The 19235-nt window shown below is 33.8% G+C and overlaps 2 protein-coding genes and 1 pseudogene across 3 annotated transcripts; all 3 read right to left on the bottom strand.

Moving 5' to 3' along the window:
• Nucleotides 1-1556: 1556 nt before the first annotated feature.
• On the bottom strand, nucleotides 1557-12092 carry MUS81 (Restriction endonuclease, type II-like superfamily protein). Of its 2 annotated transcripts, none has more exons than XM_028086574.2 (15): nucleotides 11734-12092; nucleotides 10971-11059; nucleotides 10781-10859; nucleotides 10571-10657; nucleotides 10344-10469; nucleotides 9609-9834; nucleotides 8633-8786; nucleotides 8397-8515; nucleotides 6890-7038; nucleotides 6486-6543; nucleotides 4312-4470; nucleotides 3750-3829; nucleotides 3199-3436; nucleotides 2619-2705; nucleotides 1557-1904 (listed from the first exon to the last, which is right to left on the bottom strand). In XM_028086574.2, exons 1-15 carry the CDS (start codon nucleotides 11925-11927, stop codon nucleotides 1800-1802), a joined length of 1950 nt encoding a protein of 649 aa, XP_027942375.1. In that variant the 5' UTR covers nucleotides 11928-12092; the 3' UTR covers nucleotides 1557-1799. The 2 variants fall into 2 exon arrangements, with proteins under 2 accessions (XP_027942375.1, XP_085524769.1); XM_085668643.1 differs by having other exon boundaries at nucleotides 10971-11025; nucleotides 11734-12088.
• A 1115-nt stretch (nucleotides 12093-13207) lies between these two features.
• On the bottom strand, nucleotides 13208-14083 carry LOC146888641 (uncharacterized). Its single transcript, XM_085669723.1, has 2 exons — nucleotides 13764-14083; nucleotides 13208-13692 (listed from the first exon to the last, which is right to left on the bottom strand). The coding sequence occupies exons 1-2, from the start codon at nucleotides 14074-14076 to the stop codon at nucleotides 13460-13462; spliced, it is 546 nt and encodes a 181-aa protein (XP_085525849.1). The 5' UTR covers nucleotides 14077-14083; the 3' UTR covers nucleotides 13208-13459.
• Nucleotides 14084-15917: 1834 nt separating this feature from the next.
• On the bottom strand, nucleotides 15918-18387 carry LOC146888642 (uncharacterized; annotated as a pseudogene).
• Between the last annotated feature and the right edge of the window lie 848 nt (nucleotides 18388-19235).

Here is a 19235-nt window from a genome sequence, read left to right on the forward strand (position 1 = left end):
ACAAGTACAAGTTACGATGACGACTTGTATATTAAATGCGAAATTAGGATAATTTATCCTACGATAAGCTGAATCCTACCATTTTATAAATTTAATGTAAAATAATAAATGAAAAACTTTTATATTTATGAATTTAAATTTTAATATATAAATGAGTAATTTTTAAATATTAAAACTAAACATTCTTTTAAACAATAAAGGGTTAAATATGTTTTTGGTCCCTTAACTTTTAGTGAAAATTTGAATTAGTCTCTCTTTAAAATTTTAGACTAAATTTAGTCTCCCAAATTTAGTCCCTTAAGTTTATTTAACGTTTCAAATACTTTTCATGGTAGTATTTGAATTATTTACATCATTTGACTTATTTTTACTCTAATGTTAGCTAAGAAACGTTTATAAAACGTAAAATTAACTTAACAAAATCTTGTTAAAAAAACTAAATTTACACAGTTTTTAAAGATAGAGGACTAAATTGGTTTAAAGTTTCGAAAAGTAATTAATTTTAATTTTTACTAAAAGTTAAAAGGAAAAAAATATATTTAACCCGATAATGAATGAGGATTTGTGTTAATTTTATATTGTAAAGTAACTTTTTTTTGTTGAACCGGAAATATCTTGACATCGGGTGTTTCGGAATATAATTTTAAAGAATTGGGTGTCCTAAATATAATTTTAAATATCTACCTAAACGCTAAATTCGAAATGTAGCTTTTATATTTTTCGGATTCAGTATTTAGAAAGATATTTTTTGGAAATATCTTTTAAACACCGAAAAATAATAAAAATAAAGAGATGGGGAGAATTTTATTATAATTTAATAAGGGGTACTGGTGCAGAAAGAAATAGCCCGTATGCACCTTACAGCAACAACGAGCTTCGAACCATAATATAACTTTTGCTGGAATGAAACAAAGTAGGCCTGGATGTTGTTTCTTCTTGCACCTCATCAAATACATGAATTTACAGATTTTATTTTAAAATAATGCATCTAAATCATGCAATTGAATAGGTATCTTTTCATATCCCCATGAGCTCCATTAGTACACTTAATAATTGTTCATACGATTTAAAAAAACAAAATAAATACTTACAATTGACAGTTTTTAAAAGATCAAATTAAAAGTTTATAGAACATTAATTAATTATTTTGCGTATCTTAAACTTGCTAAAGTCATGAGTGCATTCATTGATTTTGTATAATGTCAATAGAGCACAATCATTTAAACCAATCACCTCACTTCAGTGATACATGTGAAAGGTATTATCAAAGTCCAGAATCCAGATCCTTTGTTAAGTTTTTTTGATACTATTATCTTTTGAATACTAAAATACACTATGTTAATACTTCAAAAATATTTTTAATATATTTTGAAATTTTGAAATCAGTGTGACCATCAAGATATTTAAAAGACATAGTTAAAAAACAACACAAAAAATTTAATAGAAAATCTAAATTCATATTATCATTTCTATTAGTCACACCAAGCTTAATCATATTTAATAATTTTGAAGGAATTAAAAAAGCACTGTTCTTTTTGCAGGCCTAAAGCAAGAGGGACTAAATATATTTAATTTAATTAATAATATTAATCATAGTTATGTGATAAAAAACAATTAACTCCTATGCAACATATATACGGGAATATTTTCTTTACAAAATATACAAAATTGCTGGCAAACTAAACCTCGGTTACAGTGCCAACAATTTTACAAATATGTTATTCAATGAGAAGTGATGGAGTACACAAAAATATGGTATCCAAAAATCCAACTTTAAGGGAGAATGAATGTAATGCAAGTTAGGTGCCCCAAATGAACTGAAAAATGTTCCTACTGGCAACTGCATTGATCATGTTGTTACTCTGTTTTCGAAGCATCTCCTCCTGGGCACGACCATCACCGTCCTAAACAAATCAAACAATTAGAACGGATAAAATTAGAAGCGGAAGGGAGCAGAAGTTAGTGACAGAGCTGCTAAGAATGTGCTGAAAGAACGCCATAAACACTCTATCAGCTTTTAAGAAATAGAGCCGGATCCAGATCCATGATTCTGGAAATTCCAGCTTTATCATATCCATACTACTGAGTAGTGAATACTGATATACTTGGAATCAAAATTCATTACTTTGAGTTCTACTTTAGATAAATCGAATTTCTCACCACTTATGCCAGTATTGTGTACAAACTTGTGAAACAAGAATGTTACCCAAAGTGCACTATTTAATTCAAATTCAATTCAAAAGCTACCAAAGATTGTCCAAATCCTAGTTATTAAACCAAAAAGTTGGACATAAGTGGTTAATGTGTTGAACACAAATTTAATTTTTTGGACTCTGCCCAAGTTCACTCTTTGGCGGAAACATTACATGATTAGGTTTTACTTATCTCCTGATCAAGCAGTTTAAAGTGAAACCTTGGGACACCGATGGACCATATCCATGGACCAAAAAGTCCTAATCATAAAACATGATATATTATATGGGTAGAGTAGTGTGTATTGCATCCAAAAACCTTCACTCTATACAAATTTTTGCAGGTAAACCATCCAGTCCAGTCTGAATTAAATTGTCATTCCTAAACAATTGACTTCCTAGAAGGAGAAAGAAATGAGGACTCACGAGTAGTGAGTATGCACGGGCAAGAGAGAAAAGTGTAGGGAACAGATCCAACACAGCCATGGCAATCTCTTCTGTAACTTGTGGGACCTGCATTTGCAAATTCCAAAATGTTTTGAATAAAAATAGTAATTATAGGATGAAAATCATGGGTATTAGAGTTATCACATCCAATTTTACAAGTAATTGCAATTCATTACGTAAAACAAAGGTTAACAACAAATATGTTGCTCAGTGGAATTGCAGAAGACCAAAAGCAACCGTGTCATCCAGCCAGTTCTTGGTCATATTTCAATACACCGTCAAAGTAAAATTTGAGGATCTATAGAAAAAAGAATACAGTTTCTCCAAGTACTAATGAGCAATGATCCAAAAAGAAAACAGAACTCGATTTAAGCTGCGCTATGAGTTCTGAAAATTACCAGTAAATAGCATTTGAAAGCAAAATTACACCCGAAGGTGGTGTAGATGTGTTATTACTTGCAAATTAAAAAGGTACTCAAGGTCAATGGATTCATTTCGTTAGACAAATTAAACAATCAATAGGAAAACAGTTCAAATTAAATTTTTAAATTGTTAGTACCTGCATAAGCTGGATGGCAAATACATCACTAACTGTTGTTTTCTCAACGTCTTGACACCTTTTGATAAATTCATCAAAAGGAGGACATGTCCCAGACCATTTAACATTGTCTACAAGAACTTCTGACTTGTAATATTGAGAAATTGCTTGGGTAAGATAACCATACTTCTTTAGAGTGTCACCTAAGCCAGTTGTTCTCTGTACATCAAATCCCTCCAGAACCTCTGTTGTAAAACAACTGTACAAGGTAGGATTACAAAGTCTGAAAGGCGATCATTTTGACGTGAACATAAATTGCGAATGTTTTTGAGCTTTTAAAGATATAGGCAAACAATTTGAGTAAGCTTCACTCGAGAAAAATCAAGCAACCCATTCCCATCACTCTGCTACATAAACCTCATGAAATGGAATCACCACAACAAAACCCACCACACCACTAAATAAACAACAAAAATCAATGGAAAATTTCAGGAATAGATGGTTGTTCACTCGCTTGCACCAATCAAAAAGTCAGAAATGATATTTTCAATTATCAATGATAAAATACGTACGCAGTTTTTATGCTCTCAGCAGCTTCAGAAGAATTTGGGTCACCCTCCACAAGATATATCAGCTTCTTCAACCCACACCTCTAAAAATGTGCAATTAAAACGAGAAATGGGGGATGAAGAAGCTATGTCAGTATAGCATGCTTTTAAATTATACATCTGAATAAATTAGGAATAACATGAACATATTCCAAGGAGAAAAGCATAGATCAAACAACACGATTTCTTCACAGCAATAACGTGCCACATTCTTCACCAGTGATATCAAATAACAAAATAAAAAAGGAAATGGTACAACACAACTAAAGTTTCAACTGTTGTAATGATTCAGTAAGAGTGATGTAATTCCTCGACATCATGCCAAAGAATAGAATGTATGACGTTACCAGCCATAGGGTGATATTTCTACCCAAATTCTACAACCAAACATCCATCACTTTGTTTTTAAAAAAAAAAATGTAGGAAAAGAAAGCAAAAGATGTAGAACCATTAGTCTGTGACCAAGTCTGTGACCAGTATATGCTTGCCATCACAAGTTCAAACAAAATTGACAAGTAACAATTACCAGAAGTCTTAACTTTTGATCCTTATAGCGGTTATCCCGGATGGAACTGCGTAGATCATCGATTTTCTTCCTCTCAACAATAAAATCCAACACATATTCGCTGTCAAGAGTCTTATGGCGTGCTATCCAAATCCCATCTCCAACTGGCAATCGTCGAACCTGTATACGAATCAACTAGATGATTTTCTTCATCTTCTAAATAGCATGTCAAAATGCATCTTTCATCCACTCAGGAGAGAGAAAGAATAATAAGTAAAATGAATAGAGATTATCTCATAAGCCAAAATCAACTTATGCAGTGAACTTTTAAAAAAGCTCTTTCATCTAACATTTCCTGAACGTAAAGTGCATAAGTTGATTTTAGCTTATAGGAGGAGTTCAATTCATTTTACTTTCCTATTTTTTTCTCATTAGTATTTATGGAGAACTTTATCAAAACAAAGACCAAAAAGGGAGTTAATGATAAAATAATAAAAAATCAACACTGAATATCGGAAATATTATACAATAACAAAGGATAAACTAACAAAGGCCAAGATAGATCTTTTAGAATAGGCTGAATGTTGGTGTGATAGCTATTGTCATAGTGCAGTAAATTACTTCACTTTTTAGTTAGTGAATAGTAGACCACCTCCGTCAATTGTGACCTTGGTAGCTTTGGTGGATTGAAATGATGCTCTGGGAAAGCTGATGTTTCATTGAATAGGAGCACAGTAAAATCTATGTATGGAAATGGTCCCCAGGATTATTGTAGGAAATAGAAAGTGTCAAAAGTGTAACAGGTTAGTCGGTTCGTTATTCTTTTCTGCTATCTGGTTTCCTGTAATTCCTATATATAGGTTTTGTGCAAAAGGGGAATTTTTCGAATTGAGATTACCGGTCATAGTCCAATGTAAAAGGAGAAAGCACCTTTGGAGGTATACTTGAATATATTGGAGTTAAGGTGATTCTTTTAGCAATAAAAAAGTATATTCATAATTTCTTTTACCTGTCTGGGTGTTAATTTTTTGGAATAGGAACTATTATCAATATTCCAAGAAAAAGGAACCTAATAGCCACAGGAAGTCTTACAATATCCAGTAATGAGATTGGTAATATGTGAAAAGAAGAAGGTTCTATGCCTCCTCCAACACTCTAAGCTAGCTGCTAGCTATGATACCTTATTTGGTGATCAAACAGATTGGTTCTAAGCATTTTAACTCCAGCTCCCTCTCATGCTCATATAAATCCTGTTTTTAAAGTATATCAACTTGACAAGACAGCAGGAAATTATCACTTGGAGACTGACCTTCCCATGGACTAGCAGGAGGACGCAATTACCTATTCTCCTCTTAAGGATCTGGTGGCTCAATCAATTACTGAGCAGGGAGTGCAGGAGGAAAAGGTTCTATTCAGCAGCAAGACCGGATTGCAGAAGCTACTTCGAAGGATTGTAACCGCTTATAGCCAATTCTTCAGTAGATGGTATTGCCAGACGAGCACATGTCAATAGTTAATGAAGAGAATAAGGTCAGGAGGGTTTATTCTAGGAGGAATAAACAATGGTAGGTGGTTATAATTATGAGTTAGTTACAAGGGTTTTTATTAGAAGATTAATAAATAATTCACAATTAGTTTTATTTGGAGATATATGAGGTTAATGAATCAGTTAAAAGAGATTGCATTTGGAGTTAAATGTGGGAAGTTGTAAAGGCTCTTTAGGAGAAAATAATACCAACTAACTTGTCTCAGTGATAAAGGAACATCCCTTGTAAGAGGACTATGCCCCTTGGGTTCCTTTTCTGTTCATATAAATAGAAGAACCCTCCCTTTCTCATTAATCGACCTATATTTTGTTTTGTTTCCTATTATTCTATTTCCTCTTAAACTGAAAAGCAGCTGCTGAAGGGGGTATATCACTAGGAAAAGCAACAAACAGGTATCCCATTCCCTATACCAAGAGATCATTGCTAACTTAATAGGCATCTGACTCTGAAGTCAAGTTCATGTTCATATTAAAGCAAAATAATACTTACATATGCAAGACCTACGCATGATAGTGACATCTCCCCAAGTGATCACATAGGTCAATGTTAGTTTCCATATAAATATTAGTGTAAACATTCAGTAAGCAATATTTGGGAAGCAATAGGATGTATGGAACTACATGTAGACAATTAAGACATCAAACTCACTTCTATTTTAATTTTAAATTGGCTGCAGATATTCTCAATAATTTTCCTGGATCTTGATCTGAAAAAAAAAAACAAAAAATCCATTGGGGTTATTAGCAGCAAGACCAGAGTGATGTAAATATAACTTAACTGTACATCAAGACATTAAATGATATCAAAGGTTAAAAAAATAGCCTATAATATGTTGGTAAATGGCAACCCAATGAATTGCATGGCAGAATGGCATGATGGAGTGCTTTTACCAGCCAAAGGCATTTTGTGAAGGAGGACTGCTAAGGCAGCTCCATAGGCCACGCCACAGTAGCATGCTTATATGGCAGAATTTTGGCCTTCCACCATTGATAATGCTATACAAATCATATAATATCCTGAGTGAAAATAATAACAGTATTCATGTTACTAACCCCTGAGTGGCAAATTGTTCCCGATCATCCAATATTAAAATTATGTCATAAGCATCCTCAAATCTCTCCCCCAAGCTCAATGGTGGAACATTTAAAATGTTAATCTTTGATACAAGCTCATCCTTGTTAGGATTTTGCATGGAGTGGTCCTAAGATGTTCATCAAGTACCAATATCAAAATTTGTTTCAAAAACTATAAACAACATCACATGAATGCACAAGCAAAATTTAGATAAACGATGTCCATCCTAACTATCCTTTTAACAAGATATCAGAGTCTATCCTAGATTCATTAAAAGTGCCACTCATCGTCTTATCCACACATCATGTCCAATAGGGTTGGACGTGAGGAAGAGTATTGGGGAAAACCCAAGTCCCACATTAACGGTTGATAGCTCTAAAATACAATATATAAATATATAAGGCAATTTTCACCTTACAAGTTGGTTTTTTAGAGTTGAATTAGGTCTAAATCCTTTCATAAGAATAATAAAATGCACATGCTACAAACATGAACACATGAGCATATCTTATCGTCTTTAAGATTTACCGTTTATATTTTTACTTATGTCTTAGTTATGCATTATTGAAGATGACGCAACCTAGTTGGTAATGGCTTCAAAAGTGCCACACATGGGTCTGAGAAGGGAATCCATGAGGTCGACACAAGACTATCAACAGAGGAAGCTTTTGGCTAAATAGAAAATCTCAAAATATCTAGAGTTTGGGGTTGGGGTTGGGGGTTGGCTAGAAGAAAGGTGACCGGGTATTTTTGGTTAGCTGAAGATGCAGGAAGGCAGCTAAAAAAGTTTAAAACTAGAACATATAAGCATAAGAAAAAGAACAGGTTTTGAACTGCGAGCAAGGGATAAAAAATTTTCTATTGAAGTGATTTGTACACAAGTCCAAGGCTGGAACACATTGGTAACTATCATCATGCACAGTTGTAGATCATAGAAGAAATAAATAGAAGAAATTGAATGAGATAAGATACACGATGAGAGGACAGTAGTCTTATAATATGAATTTCCAAATTTATATTGGATGTAACAGAGGAATCAAGAAAAATGACCAGAGTTGTGAACTTACGTTCAACTAGGGTCTAACGTGCTTAGTTTGATAAATCAGGGCAAGCAGTTCAACTGAAATACTAAATCAGGGCAATAAGCAGTATCATCTTACTTTTGTTCCACACATGTAATTGCATGACATGTACAGATAAAATGAAATGATATTGATGCAACTATTGAACATCTAAGTTCTAGAGTATTTTGTAATGTAATTCAAAAATGAAAATCTGAACATGATACTTGTTAGTAGTTAATCCTTTTGAAAATTCAAAACAATGTACAAAACCTACAAAATTTGTAATTCAAAACAAAAATATTTCTGATCATTCTGAGAACCACTAATCATTATAATTACACACATTAAGAATCTTTTACTATGTTAGAAAGAGTGCACAATATAAAAAGTATATTAATTTAGTAAATAGATCAAACCATACAGATGAAGAGCAAGCTCTCAAGGGGAAAGGAGGAATATCACGTGAACAAATGTTTGACACATGCCCAATGCAAGATGACTGCACAGCTCTGTTCTCTTTTCCAGTGAAGTCTCTAGACCCTGGTAATTTATGAAATGATTAGTGAAGATGAAAGTTTGCTCAGTGTCATTACGAAAATCTGAGATGGGAAAAGAAATATAGTATATACCCCAATCAAGAAACAATTACCAACATACTTAGAGATTCTGGCTGCGAACCATAGACTTCTTGCTCTCGAAGATGACATAAAACAGCTGGCCACAGAGATGAGACATCTTTATCTGGGTGGATTCTGGAAACTTCAATGAAAGCACTATTAATGTATTCCTTGGAGTAACCCAATTGAGTAAACTGCAAAAGAAACAAATTTAATAATCGAAGATAAAAGTACATTTCAATTATCAGCAAAAGAAAAACCATCTGCAAGTGAACCAAAAAGAGAATAAGAGAAACAAATAAGGATATTTTATTACATTAACTTCATGAACCTCCTTTGAATGAAAAGGGATGAAGCATAAACACAGACGGGACTCATAACAGTAAAGTATAATATTGTCGGATACAGTATACAAGAAATAGCATATCATATAGAGAAACTACAATAGTTTAAAATATCTTGAGATGTGTTTGGGGTCAATACTTGCAATTTTTTATGGATTATCACTTCTGTTAATATTTTTCAAATAAATCATTAGATGAACTTATTATTGTGGAGATGGGCAACCATTTACAACTCATAGTAAAAGGGGTTTTTGAAATCCATATCATGGTAGCACCGCTATAGCACTCAAAAAGCGTCCCACTTTTCTATCTAACAGGAATATTTACAACAAACTTGAAGCTTTAATCTTGAGAGGAAGTACTGCAATATAATATCTAATCAAATTTTAGATGTTTGAGTATGATTAATTTCCCTATTTTTGCTTTTTCTTCATCATAGGACTATTTGCAATATTTTATTATCATACCATGCCAATGGTGTTATGAGATCCGCATAGCTGACCTCACATAGTAGGATAAAGCTTCCTTATGTTAGAATTATGATTTTTATAAAATTTATAAATAGAGGTTAGTGTTTTAGGTTTTATGAGGAAATAGAACACATAATTTCTACAATATGAATGTGAAGAAACAAAACAAAGCAACAAGGAATTTAATTAAGAGGAAAAATACCCTCCCAAGGCAATCTAGAGGGACATCCATAGGCTTCTTTTGCTGGGTCAATGGTGACAAAACCTCTGATTCCATATCATGACCATTGGGCTCCACATCCAATGAGTTTTGGTTATCTGTATAAGAAGGAATTTCAACAGAAGCTGACTTCTCTACAGATTCTGCCATTCCAGATCTTGCAAGACAGTCACTAGCTGCTTCCTTGCCTTCTTGAGTTAGCATGTACCTGAACACAAAAAAAAAAAAAAAAAAAAAATCATCTATGGGGAATTTTCATTTGAACATATTCATGTTTCATTTACAAATCATACCTCAGAATTTAAAATTGTTTAACAAGAACCGTTCTAACAACTGCTCCTTTTACAATTTAGCATCCACTACATTAAATTTTAGACATACATTAGCATTTCTAGGTACATTAATGAATAGAACATCTTAACTCACAACTACAATGTTCAATGGTAAATGAATCACAAATAAAAGTAATGCCTAAAAGGATTTCGTATGTTACAATACACATGGGTCAATTGCTGAAGCACATTCACAAGGAAAATGAGCTCAAACCTAACTCTCAATAAACACATAAGTAGTTATTGGTTCACAGTACGAAGGTTCTCCTAGCAAGTGGATTTTAATATGTGAAAAATAATTAAAAAGGTTAAAGAAAGATTTATATAAAAACGCTAGCAGTACATTGCAAAAAAACAAAAACTTTGGCACAATGGAAACCCATACTTAGCAGGACAGCTTGACTTCACAACTAATCCCTTAGCTATCAAGGTCTTCATGCAATTCCATCCACTATACCAATCCCGTGAAGAACTTCCAAAATGTCCAGGTTTTCCTTTCCCTTTTTCTGGCCTGGTCATGAATAATGTGCTTCATCAAAAGTTGTATACATTTTCACAAATACTTATCTACTTAAAACACAGAAAAAAGAAACAATAAGCAACTAATCATACCCAATTGGCACTCGAGATAGCCCACTAGCTTCAGCAGCATCAATAAGCTCTTGTTTACGCATAAATTCATTCCCGTTTGAAGTCCCCCTATTAAAAAGTAAGTTAAATATTATAATCTAACAAGTTTTACCATGATAAATTCCAAACATTTTTCACCCAGAAAAAAACATATACATTAGTAGCGCATGTGACTGTATTGTGTATTCATACCTGTAAAGGGTTATCAACAATGCATATGCAACAGAGTTCCTTTGAGGCACATAACGTTTGGTTCCTTTACTTTTCTTTCCTATAAGATTGGAGAAAAAGGAAAAATTAGACAGAATTCTGCATAAAAAGAAAAAACAAAGTAAAGCCAATTCAAATAACAGAAAAGAGAAACAGATAGCACCAGACATACCCTTTTTAGTCAAATCTTCAGGTTCAGAACCACCACAACCAGTCCCAAAAAAACCCTGCATAAGCCTCAATATCATTTTCCCCACACCCCTTCCAGAAAACAGAAAAGAGTACCATCAGATCAGTACCCTAAGAAACTCAATTTAAACACCCTTCCTTTGTCCTCAAGTATCCTTACTTCACAAACTCACGAATATATACACAGAACCAATCACTAAATATCCAATAACCCCTTTACAATAAAGTTCAAGCCTCCAAGGTCCACAACCAACCTATCAAATTTTGGATACTTTCCAAATTTTAAATTGTAATTGGAGTTTTGTAATACATGACAACATAATAACCTCACACTTATAATTATAAATGTAGTCTATGACATGTTTCTACATATGATATTAAACATAACAACATAACACCGCAAACAACAACAACAAAGTCTCATCTCGCTAGTTAAGGTCACGTATACATGAATCACAGTATACCATTCGCCTCAGTTAAAGACCAAATCTTCAATGATATAAACATAAAAACATGAAAAGACAAAAATGCACAATTTTTAAACTCCAAAACAAATACGCTGCTTGTCAAAGTGGAACTAAACTCGAATTCCTTAAGCAAGGTCTTCTTCAGTCGAACCTTGGGAACAGAAAGGATGGAACCAACTAAAAGTAGACTAATTTGATTTTCATAATATGCATGTAACTATAATTCTTAAAAGTGTGGCATTACTACGATGAGATGGTGTGGGAGAAACAGAAACGTACTTGACTTGAGAGAAATCTTTGATTGTTAGAATGGGGGTTTTGGAGCTACAGACATTGAAGTGAGCCTTAGAAAGGGTCATTTCGAAGTTATCAGAAATGCCTTTGGGTTGCTCCGCCATTTCCTGCCACTTGTTCCACATGTACGCCGCCAGCTCTTGGTTCTCCGGGCACCGCACCTGAGTCCGGTTCTCCATCGGGTTCGGGTTCGGGTTCGGGTTCGGGTCGTGTTGAAACGAAGGTGAGAGTGGGAATGGTTGCTGTGGCGGGTTTCTGAATCGGGCTACCAGGTTACGGTTGCACAACCATGACGCGCCAGGTTATTCTGCGGTTCACTTTTCAAAATCAAAAGTTTGTAACTAGCTGATTTTCAATTCACGCTTCATGTGTTTCTCCTCTTAGGATGGGCTTGGGCTGGAATCATGGGCCCAAATCAATGAACAATTTGTGGGCAATTGCTTCATACACCTGTAGTGATTAAAATAGCCTTCACCTCTGTTTCAAGAAAACTTAACCCTGGCTAGTCACTTAGGTTACATGAATTGATTCCGCGTGCATTTAATTCCCTGCTTTTTTATCTTAGTTTTCATTCTCTGCTTTTTTTAATCTCAGTTCAGTTTTTTATTCATTAGTTTAATCTTATATTTTCATTTATATTTTGATGAATTGCAATTATATTTGATTATTTTATTGTTAGATTTTTTTTTTTCTATTTCTACAGTTTATTCGTTTTTGTTTACAATTTTCAAGATTCAGTTCCATTATATCCCTCGATCCTAATATGTGCAAGAAATATATTATATAATGAACTTTGCTTGGATGTGTTCACAAGATTGGATCTAGATTAGCCTCTATACTATACTTTTAAGAGGTGACTTAGTTTTGTTTGAAACTAGAGTTTAATAATTTTCACAACTATAAGTGCCCTAAAAGGAGGGAAGTGACCTTCACTATATATTTGTTTTGAAAGCTAATGAGTTTAGGTGGAATTGAACTCAACAAATGGTGAGGTTAGAGGAGAGGATTGAGAAAGATGCTGAACCAAAATAAATTTAAGAATAAATTCTTAGAGAATTTCTTTTATAGAGCATATATAGATTGTTGAACTTATAGGTTTAAACATAAGCTATATATACAAGTCAGTGAAATGAAATTATAAAATACTTTTAATTTAATCAAATAACTTATGAATTAATTAAGCGTAATGCCAAATTCTGTGTGAAAGGTATATTGTATACCGATATGATCAAAGCTGATTTTTTATTTTATACTTTTAGGCATTGATCGTTTAAATATAACAGATATATACATACGGTAAGAGAGTCCTCTCTTCTCGTTTTTCATATTTATTTCTTTGTTTTCTATACCAATCCCGCCGTTAATTAATTATAGTGTTCACTGTTAGTTATGAAGTTTACAAATAGAATATAGTTTTGTGAAGTAGTAAAAGGAAGAATTATGACGAAGTTTGCATTGCTGATATATAAGATACATTACATTGCTGCGTTTGATTTATTCTGTAATAATTAAAGCATACATGAGGTTACTATAAAGAGATGATAGAAGAAGTTTACATAAGGTACATAATTTCCTCCATTGATGGGTTGGGAAGGTAACAGGTGCAAAAGAAAGATGAAGAGGATGTGAGAATTGTAAAAGATGAGAAGCCATGCAGGAGTGGAAAAACAAGTTATACCTCATTGATTCAGTTTTTTGATGTGATTAATGACTATGAGATGGTGAAACTGGAGGGACCTTCCGTGAATGGAGTAGATGAGTTGGTATCGGCTGTAGGTATAATGGGTGCAGAAGTTTGAGTAGATGAGTTGGAATCGGTTTTCTCCTTATTAGCTGAAACTTGAAAGTTGGAATCGGTTTTCTGCTTAGGTGGAACTTGGGATTCGATATGTTGTGGAGGCGAGTTGATGACATCACCAGATTTAGGTCCAGCTGCAACTTCATCTAATCCAAAACATAAACTAAGATGAGATCGAAACCAAAAACATATTTTCAATTCTATATACATATAATACCTCCACACTTGGTTCCAGAGGGTATTGGTCTTCCACATGAATCTGCAACATTATGCAGCTTCTGGATATCAATAAGCTGAAGCATATGGTTGGTTAAGTGGTTACACACGCATGCAACATCTGCATTCTTTATCTCTTCACAGCACTTTCTTGAGGGATTCATCTGAGGACCAGACCTTTTAACATACACCCCACATTCCTTTATGAGCCCTCCCATGCCAGAGCACTGCCCTACAACAACATCACCACATAACACTATAACTCCAACCATCCCCAAGATCATTACGCACTTGCTTCTCATCGTGCTTTCCATTTTTCTGCACTTGTTTTCTTCTGAATGCTTAGGGATAAGAATTGGAGGGGTTCTTATATTGTTGTGTTGTGCGAGTTCAAGAGAATCCAAAGAAGCACGCACTTGGATTCGGATCATCAAAACAATGTGTTCACAGTCTTTGTTACTTCTGCGAAATGGAACTCTCTCCCATCTTCACTGCGTTTTTTCTGTTACATGCACATTATTAATGCAAAGTACGTGTTTGATTATTACCTTAAATCTAGCATGCATCACTATTTGATGATTATCTTAAATTTAGTATGCATATTTTGTTGAGAGGATTTATTTTTTAAATTGAAAGGATATTCTTTCAAATATAAATTACAGGTATAGAAACTACTTATATTATTATGTGCGTTTTTTTCTTGTTGTTCTGTTCCTCTTCCTTAGTAACAGAGGATGATATCATCATAGTTGTGCTTTAAGTTAAAATAAGGAGGTTACGAACAAAAGTCACGACAAAGTTCAAAATGTCAACCAAAATCACCTTTTACACTTTAAATAATATTATAGCAACCAAAACATATCACCTCTTTACATTGTGTGTTTTACTTGAGTGGATGGGTATCTTGGAAAGGGAATTGATAAGTTTCAGTGGATTTAAAAGTGAATTTTGGGTGTATTTTTTTTAAGGGATTTAAAAGTGATAATGAATAAATTTTGAAGTAAAATTTAAAAAAGTTTATGAGTAATTTGACTCCTGTGAAGATTAAAAATAAAGTTTTAATAAATTAAAATATAAGATTACAATTAGCGTTATGGGAAATCCCCTTCACAATTTCACTCTCATTAGAATCGGTTTCAGGTCTCATGGAATCGGTCTTTTATCTTTTGCACTTCATGGTGGAATCAATTCCAGCTTAATGGCAATTGATTCCCTTCTCCTTTATCTTCAACCACGAACTTCATCTTTCATTGTAGCCTCCATCCTTCACCACCATAGAACCTCACCTGCAACAACCACCGTAAGACTTGAAAAATTTAATTAATTAAATAAATAATTAATTAATAAATGAGGATAGTTGGAGTCTTTATGAAAATTAATGCTAGCTAGTATGATATAGAATAATACTAGTTCAAGTGATTAAGAGTATTTTGCTATGTTGAGAGGACTTGAGTTCAAGTCCTGTGTATGGGTATGGGAGGGTTGTGTGTTCAAACCTTGCTAACACTAACAGAAAAAAGGTATTTTACGTCGACCATCGCCGCTGCAGTTTTGCTACCACTGCAGTTTCGTTCTCGTTGTCGCTGCCTCCACCAAAATTTGCAAAAAATTAGGGGTTTCAAGAATGGAGTGCACAAAAACGGAATCAAGAGAGAAAGTAACCTTTCAACAATTAATCACTTGATCTCCATCGGTGCAGTTCGAAAATGGTAAAATTGTGTTCTCGTCTCGCACAGTTGCGACACTACGGAGAAGAAGGTCGGGGATTTAAGTTTCAACATGTCTAATTCTGGTTGGTTAGACGTAAATTGTCTTTTTTGTGTTAGTGTAAACACAAATTAAGTTTTCTTTTTGCCAAAATTATTTTTGGCATTAATGTGAAAGGCCAGAAACCCTAGCTAACAAAGGGGTAGCTAGAGATGACAAATAAATCCGTACCCATGGGTATCACCCGAACCCATCTCTGTTTTGATAGGAAATCCCCGCATTGACTGAGTATGGGTAATACATGAAATTTCAACTGGGGATCGGGATAAAGATGGAGATATACATATCCCAGCCCAAATAATCGTCCCTGCTTAAATTACTAAAATATCTATAATTTATTAGGTAATCTAATATATATATGTGTGTGTGTATATATATATATATATTTCTAACCATTATATTCTTCTTCAACTCCAACATAATTGTCTTCAATGTCATCATCCAATGGGACATATCCCTCCTCCTCTTCCCCTTCTAAGAGACTCTTGTCAAAGTTAAGTAATCTTTCAAACTTGGAATCAAAGCTATCATGCAATTCATTTTGAACTTGAATTTGAGTCCTCTCTTTACCCTTCTTAGGTTATGTTGGAGTTGGAGTTGCACCTAGACCTTTCTTAGAAGCATGGGAAGATCCAATAACAATATCATCACTTGATGGTTGCTTTCTTTTATTAGTTGCTTGTCTCCTTGTATAAACTATTGGTTCTCCAATACCTGAAGCTTCATAAATAGTTGCTCAATTAAGAGTGAGATCATCATGAAAAACCAATTCATTACCCCCCTCTTCATTATCGTTATCATCATCAACTTTTCCCACTAACCACTCATTACATTCATCAATGTCATTCAATAGAATATGGTTTATTTCATCCCTAATAATGTATCTTTGAGCAAGTTGTTTATTATACTTTATGTAAACCATATCCTGCAACCTTTTGTGGTCCAGTATATTCTTTTTCTTTGAATGAATCTGCAATGTGAATAAGTAATATGTAAATTAATTTCTTTCTACAACTTACAAACTAATATAATAATGAAATGAGTCATGTCTATTACTTGCTAAAAAACACTCCAATTGCGCTCACATCCCGATGAACTACATGTCAAGCTTAAAATATTGATTGCTAGCTTTTGTAAGTTGGGAGTTGCATCCCCATAATTCTTCCACCATTGAGCTACACAAGCAACAAAAGTAGCTTAGAATGTAACCATTATATCTTAACACAATTTAAAAGGTGTTTAAGTGTCTCACCTGGGTTGTGGTTTTCCTTAATTCTTTGGCAAAATCATCACCAAAGAGTCCATTTGCACTCTTATAAAGAGGCAACTCAATTAAAAAATTTTGCTACACATCTTTACTTGGCACCAACCTCCTGGTGCAATCATATAATCCATTTGTAACTTCCAAATCATATTCCATGTATGGGTTGGAATAAAAGAACTCTGGGTTCAAAAAGTGACCAACAACATGCAAGGGGCGATGAAGTTGACATGTCCATCTGTTATCAATGATTGTAAATACATCAATGTATTTACTTTCATCATTGTTGAAAGACTTCATTATTGTTTCCTTGGCTTTCTCCATTGCTTCATATATCTAACCCATAACTGATTTTCTTTCCCCATCCACTAGATGAAGCCCATGAACAAGAGGAGCCATGACTTTGAGAGTAAATACTACTTGATTCCAAAATGAAGGCATAAGAATAATTTTTGTAGCCTCCCTCCCCTTGGCTTCCTTAGATAGCTTGTTATTACTTTATTCAACAAAGGTGAACATTTTTCTCAAATTTCCATTCTCTTGATGCAACCTTTGTAATGATAAATAAGAGGTAGCAAACCTTGTAACGACATGTCTTACTAATTTCCTCTTTTTGTAAATTGTCTCAACAAACTCAAGGTACTAGAATGACTATAGATAAAGCCAACAAGACTAACTCCTCTTTGAATTGTCTTCTTTATCAAAGGAAGCTTTCCAATGTCTTCAAGCATCAAATCTATACAATGGGCAGCACAAGGAGTCTAATAGAGATGAGGTCTTTTCTCTTTTAACAACTTACCAGCCAACACATAATTGCTCCCATTATTTGTTATAACTTGAACAACATTTTCTTCCCCAATCTCCTCTAGAAGGGAATCAAGCATCTCAAATAGTTTTTCTCTTGTCTTCAAAAAGTTTGAACCATCAATGGGCTTGACAAACATTGTCCCTACAGGGGATTTCACCAAGAAGTTAATTAAGCATCATTGCTTTCGATCAGTCCATGCATCTGACATAATAAAACAACCATGTTTTCTCCATTGCAATTTATGATCTTGCAACAACTTTTCAGTGTACTCAACTTCCTTGTTGAGAAGTGGAACTCTGATTTCATGATAACTAGGAGCGAGTAAATTAGGTCCATAAGCACCTATGGCATCAATCATATCTTTAAAACTTTTCAACTTCACAAGGTTGAATGACAAGCCTGCTTAGTACCAAAATCGAGCAATATATTGATGAACTGAGGCATTTAAATTTTTGCACATGCCTCTTTGATGTTAGCTTGCCTTAATTTATCATTTTTTCTCTTTTTTATTGTAGTAGTTGGATTTCTACAAAACATATCCATTGGTCCTTTTCTTCCACCGCTATTTCCCCCTTTATCATTACTAGCCGTGGAAATTTCAACCTCATCTTCACTCTCATGGTTATCATTCGTTGCAGTATATATGGGATTGACAAAGGAGATGTCTGCTTTTTCTTTATATAATTTCCAAAGTTCTTCTCTCACTTTTTTTGAAGTCTTGGTGCAAGCAGCAACATTGCCCTTCTTTGTCATAAGATGTTCTTTTGCTCTAGTAACTCCTCCTTTCATAACTTTCCCACAATAATTGCAAATAGTTGTATTTAAATTTGATTCATCCATCAGATGACAATATTTCCATCCTGGGTCACTCCTATAAGATGTTCTTGAAAGATCATTATCATTGGCCATTATTATTGCTAGAAAATAGGTATTATTCTGGTCAAGAAAAGTGCCAGATAATTCTTAACCAAAAACAAAAAGAAAGAAATATTTTTAACCCTAACTTAAGACTTGCTTAGGTAAAAAAAAACTATGTCCATTGACCATGAGAGTAACATTCTTATTTATAGTAGATGAATCAGTTACAAATATTACAGATATACATAATAATCTTAAAGATAATCATCAATATATTCCTAAATCTCAACCAACCTAAATAATAACTAATGTAACTATAATAATTACATAATATTCGTTAGTATTATTTTCTTAATCTTAACTTCTTACAAGGAGGTTAGTTTGCTATCCTTACTGACATCGACTCTATAGTGATACAACTCTACACCTCTGCTCATCCTTGCTCAACCATCAGCTTTATGGTGATGCCACTTCATATCTCTGTTCTCTGTTCTTTGTTGATCATCACCTATCATCGATAATATATTGACCTTATCATCAGTAAAATATCGACCCGCTATTTCTGGACGGGTACATAGCTCTCCAACTTTTTGAAGTTCTTCTTCTCGAAATGAGGAACTCAAAAGTTGTCAAATCAATCGTCATTCACCACTTCCCACGATCCATCATTGCATTCTGCCTACCCTTTTTCTTCACGATTTCACTCTCACAGGTATTTTTCATTATATATGTATAATCCTTTGTTTTCACTCCCCATTATTTTTCTGATTATTTATCTT

Source organism: Vigna unguiculata, chromosome 1 (assembly GCF_037176805.1).
Source record: "Vigna unguiculata cultivar grain cowpea cultivar isolate G323 ecotype 2 chromosome 1, ASM3717680v1, whole genome shotgun sequence".
Classification (NCBI taxonomy): Eukaryota; Viridiplantae; Streptophyta; class Magnoliopsida; order Fabales; family Fabaceae; genus Vigna; species Vigna unguiculata.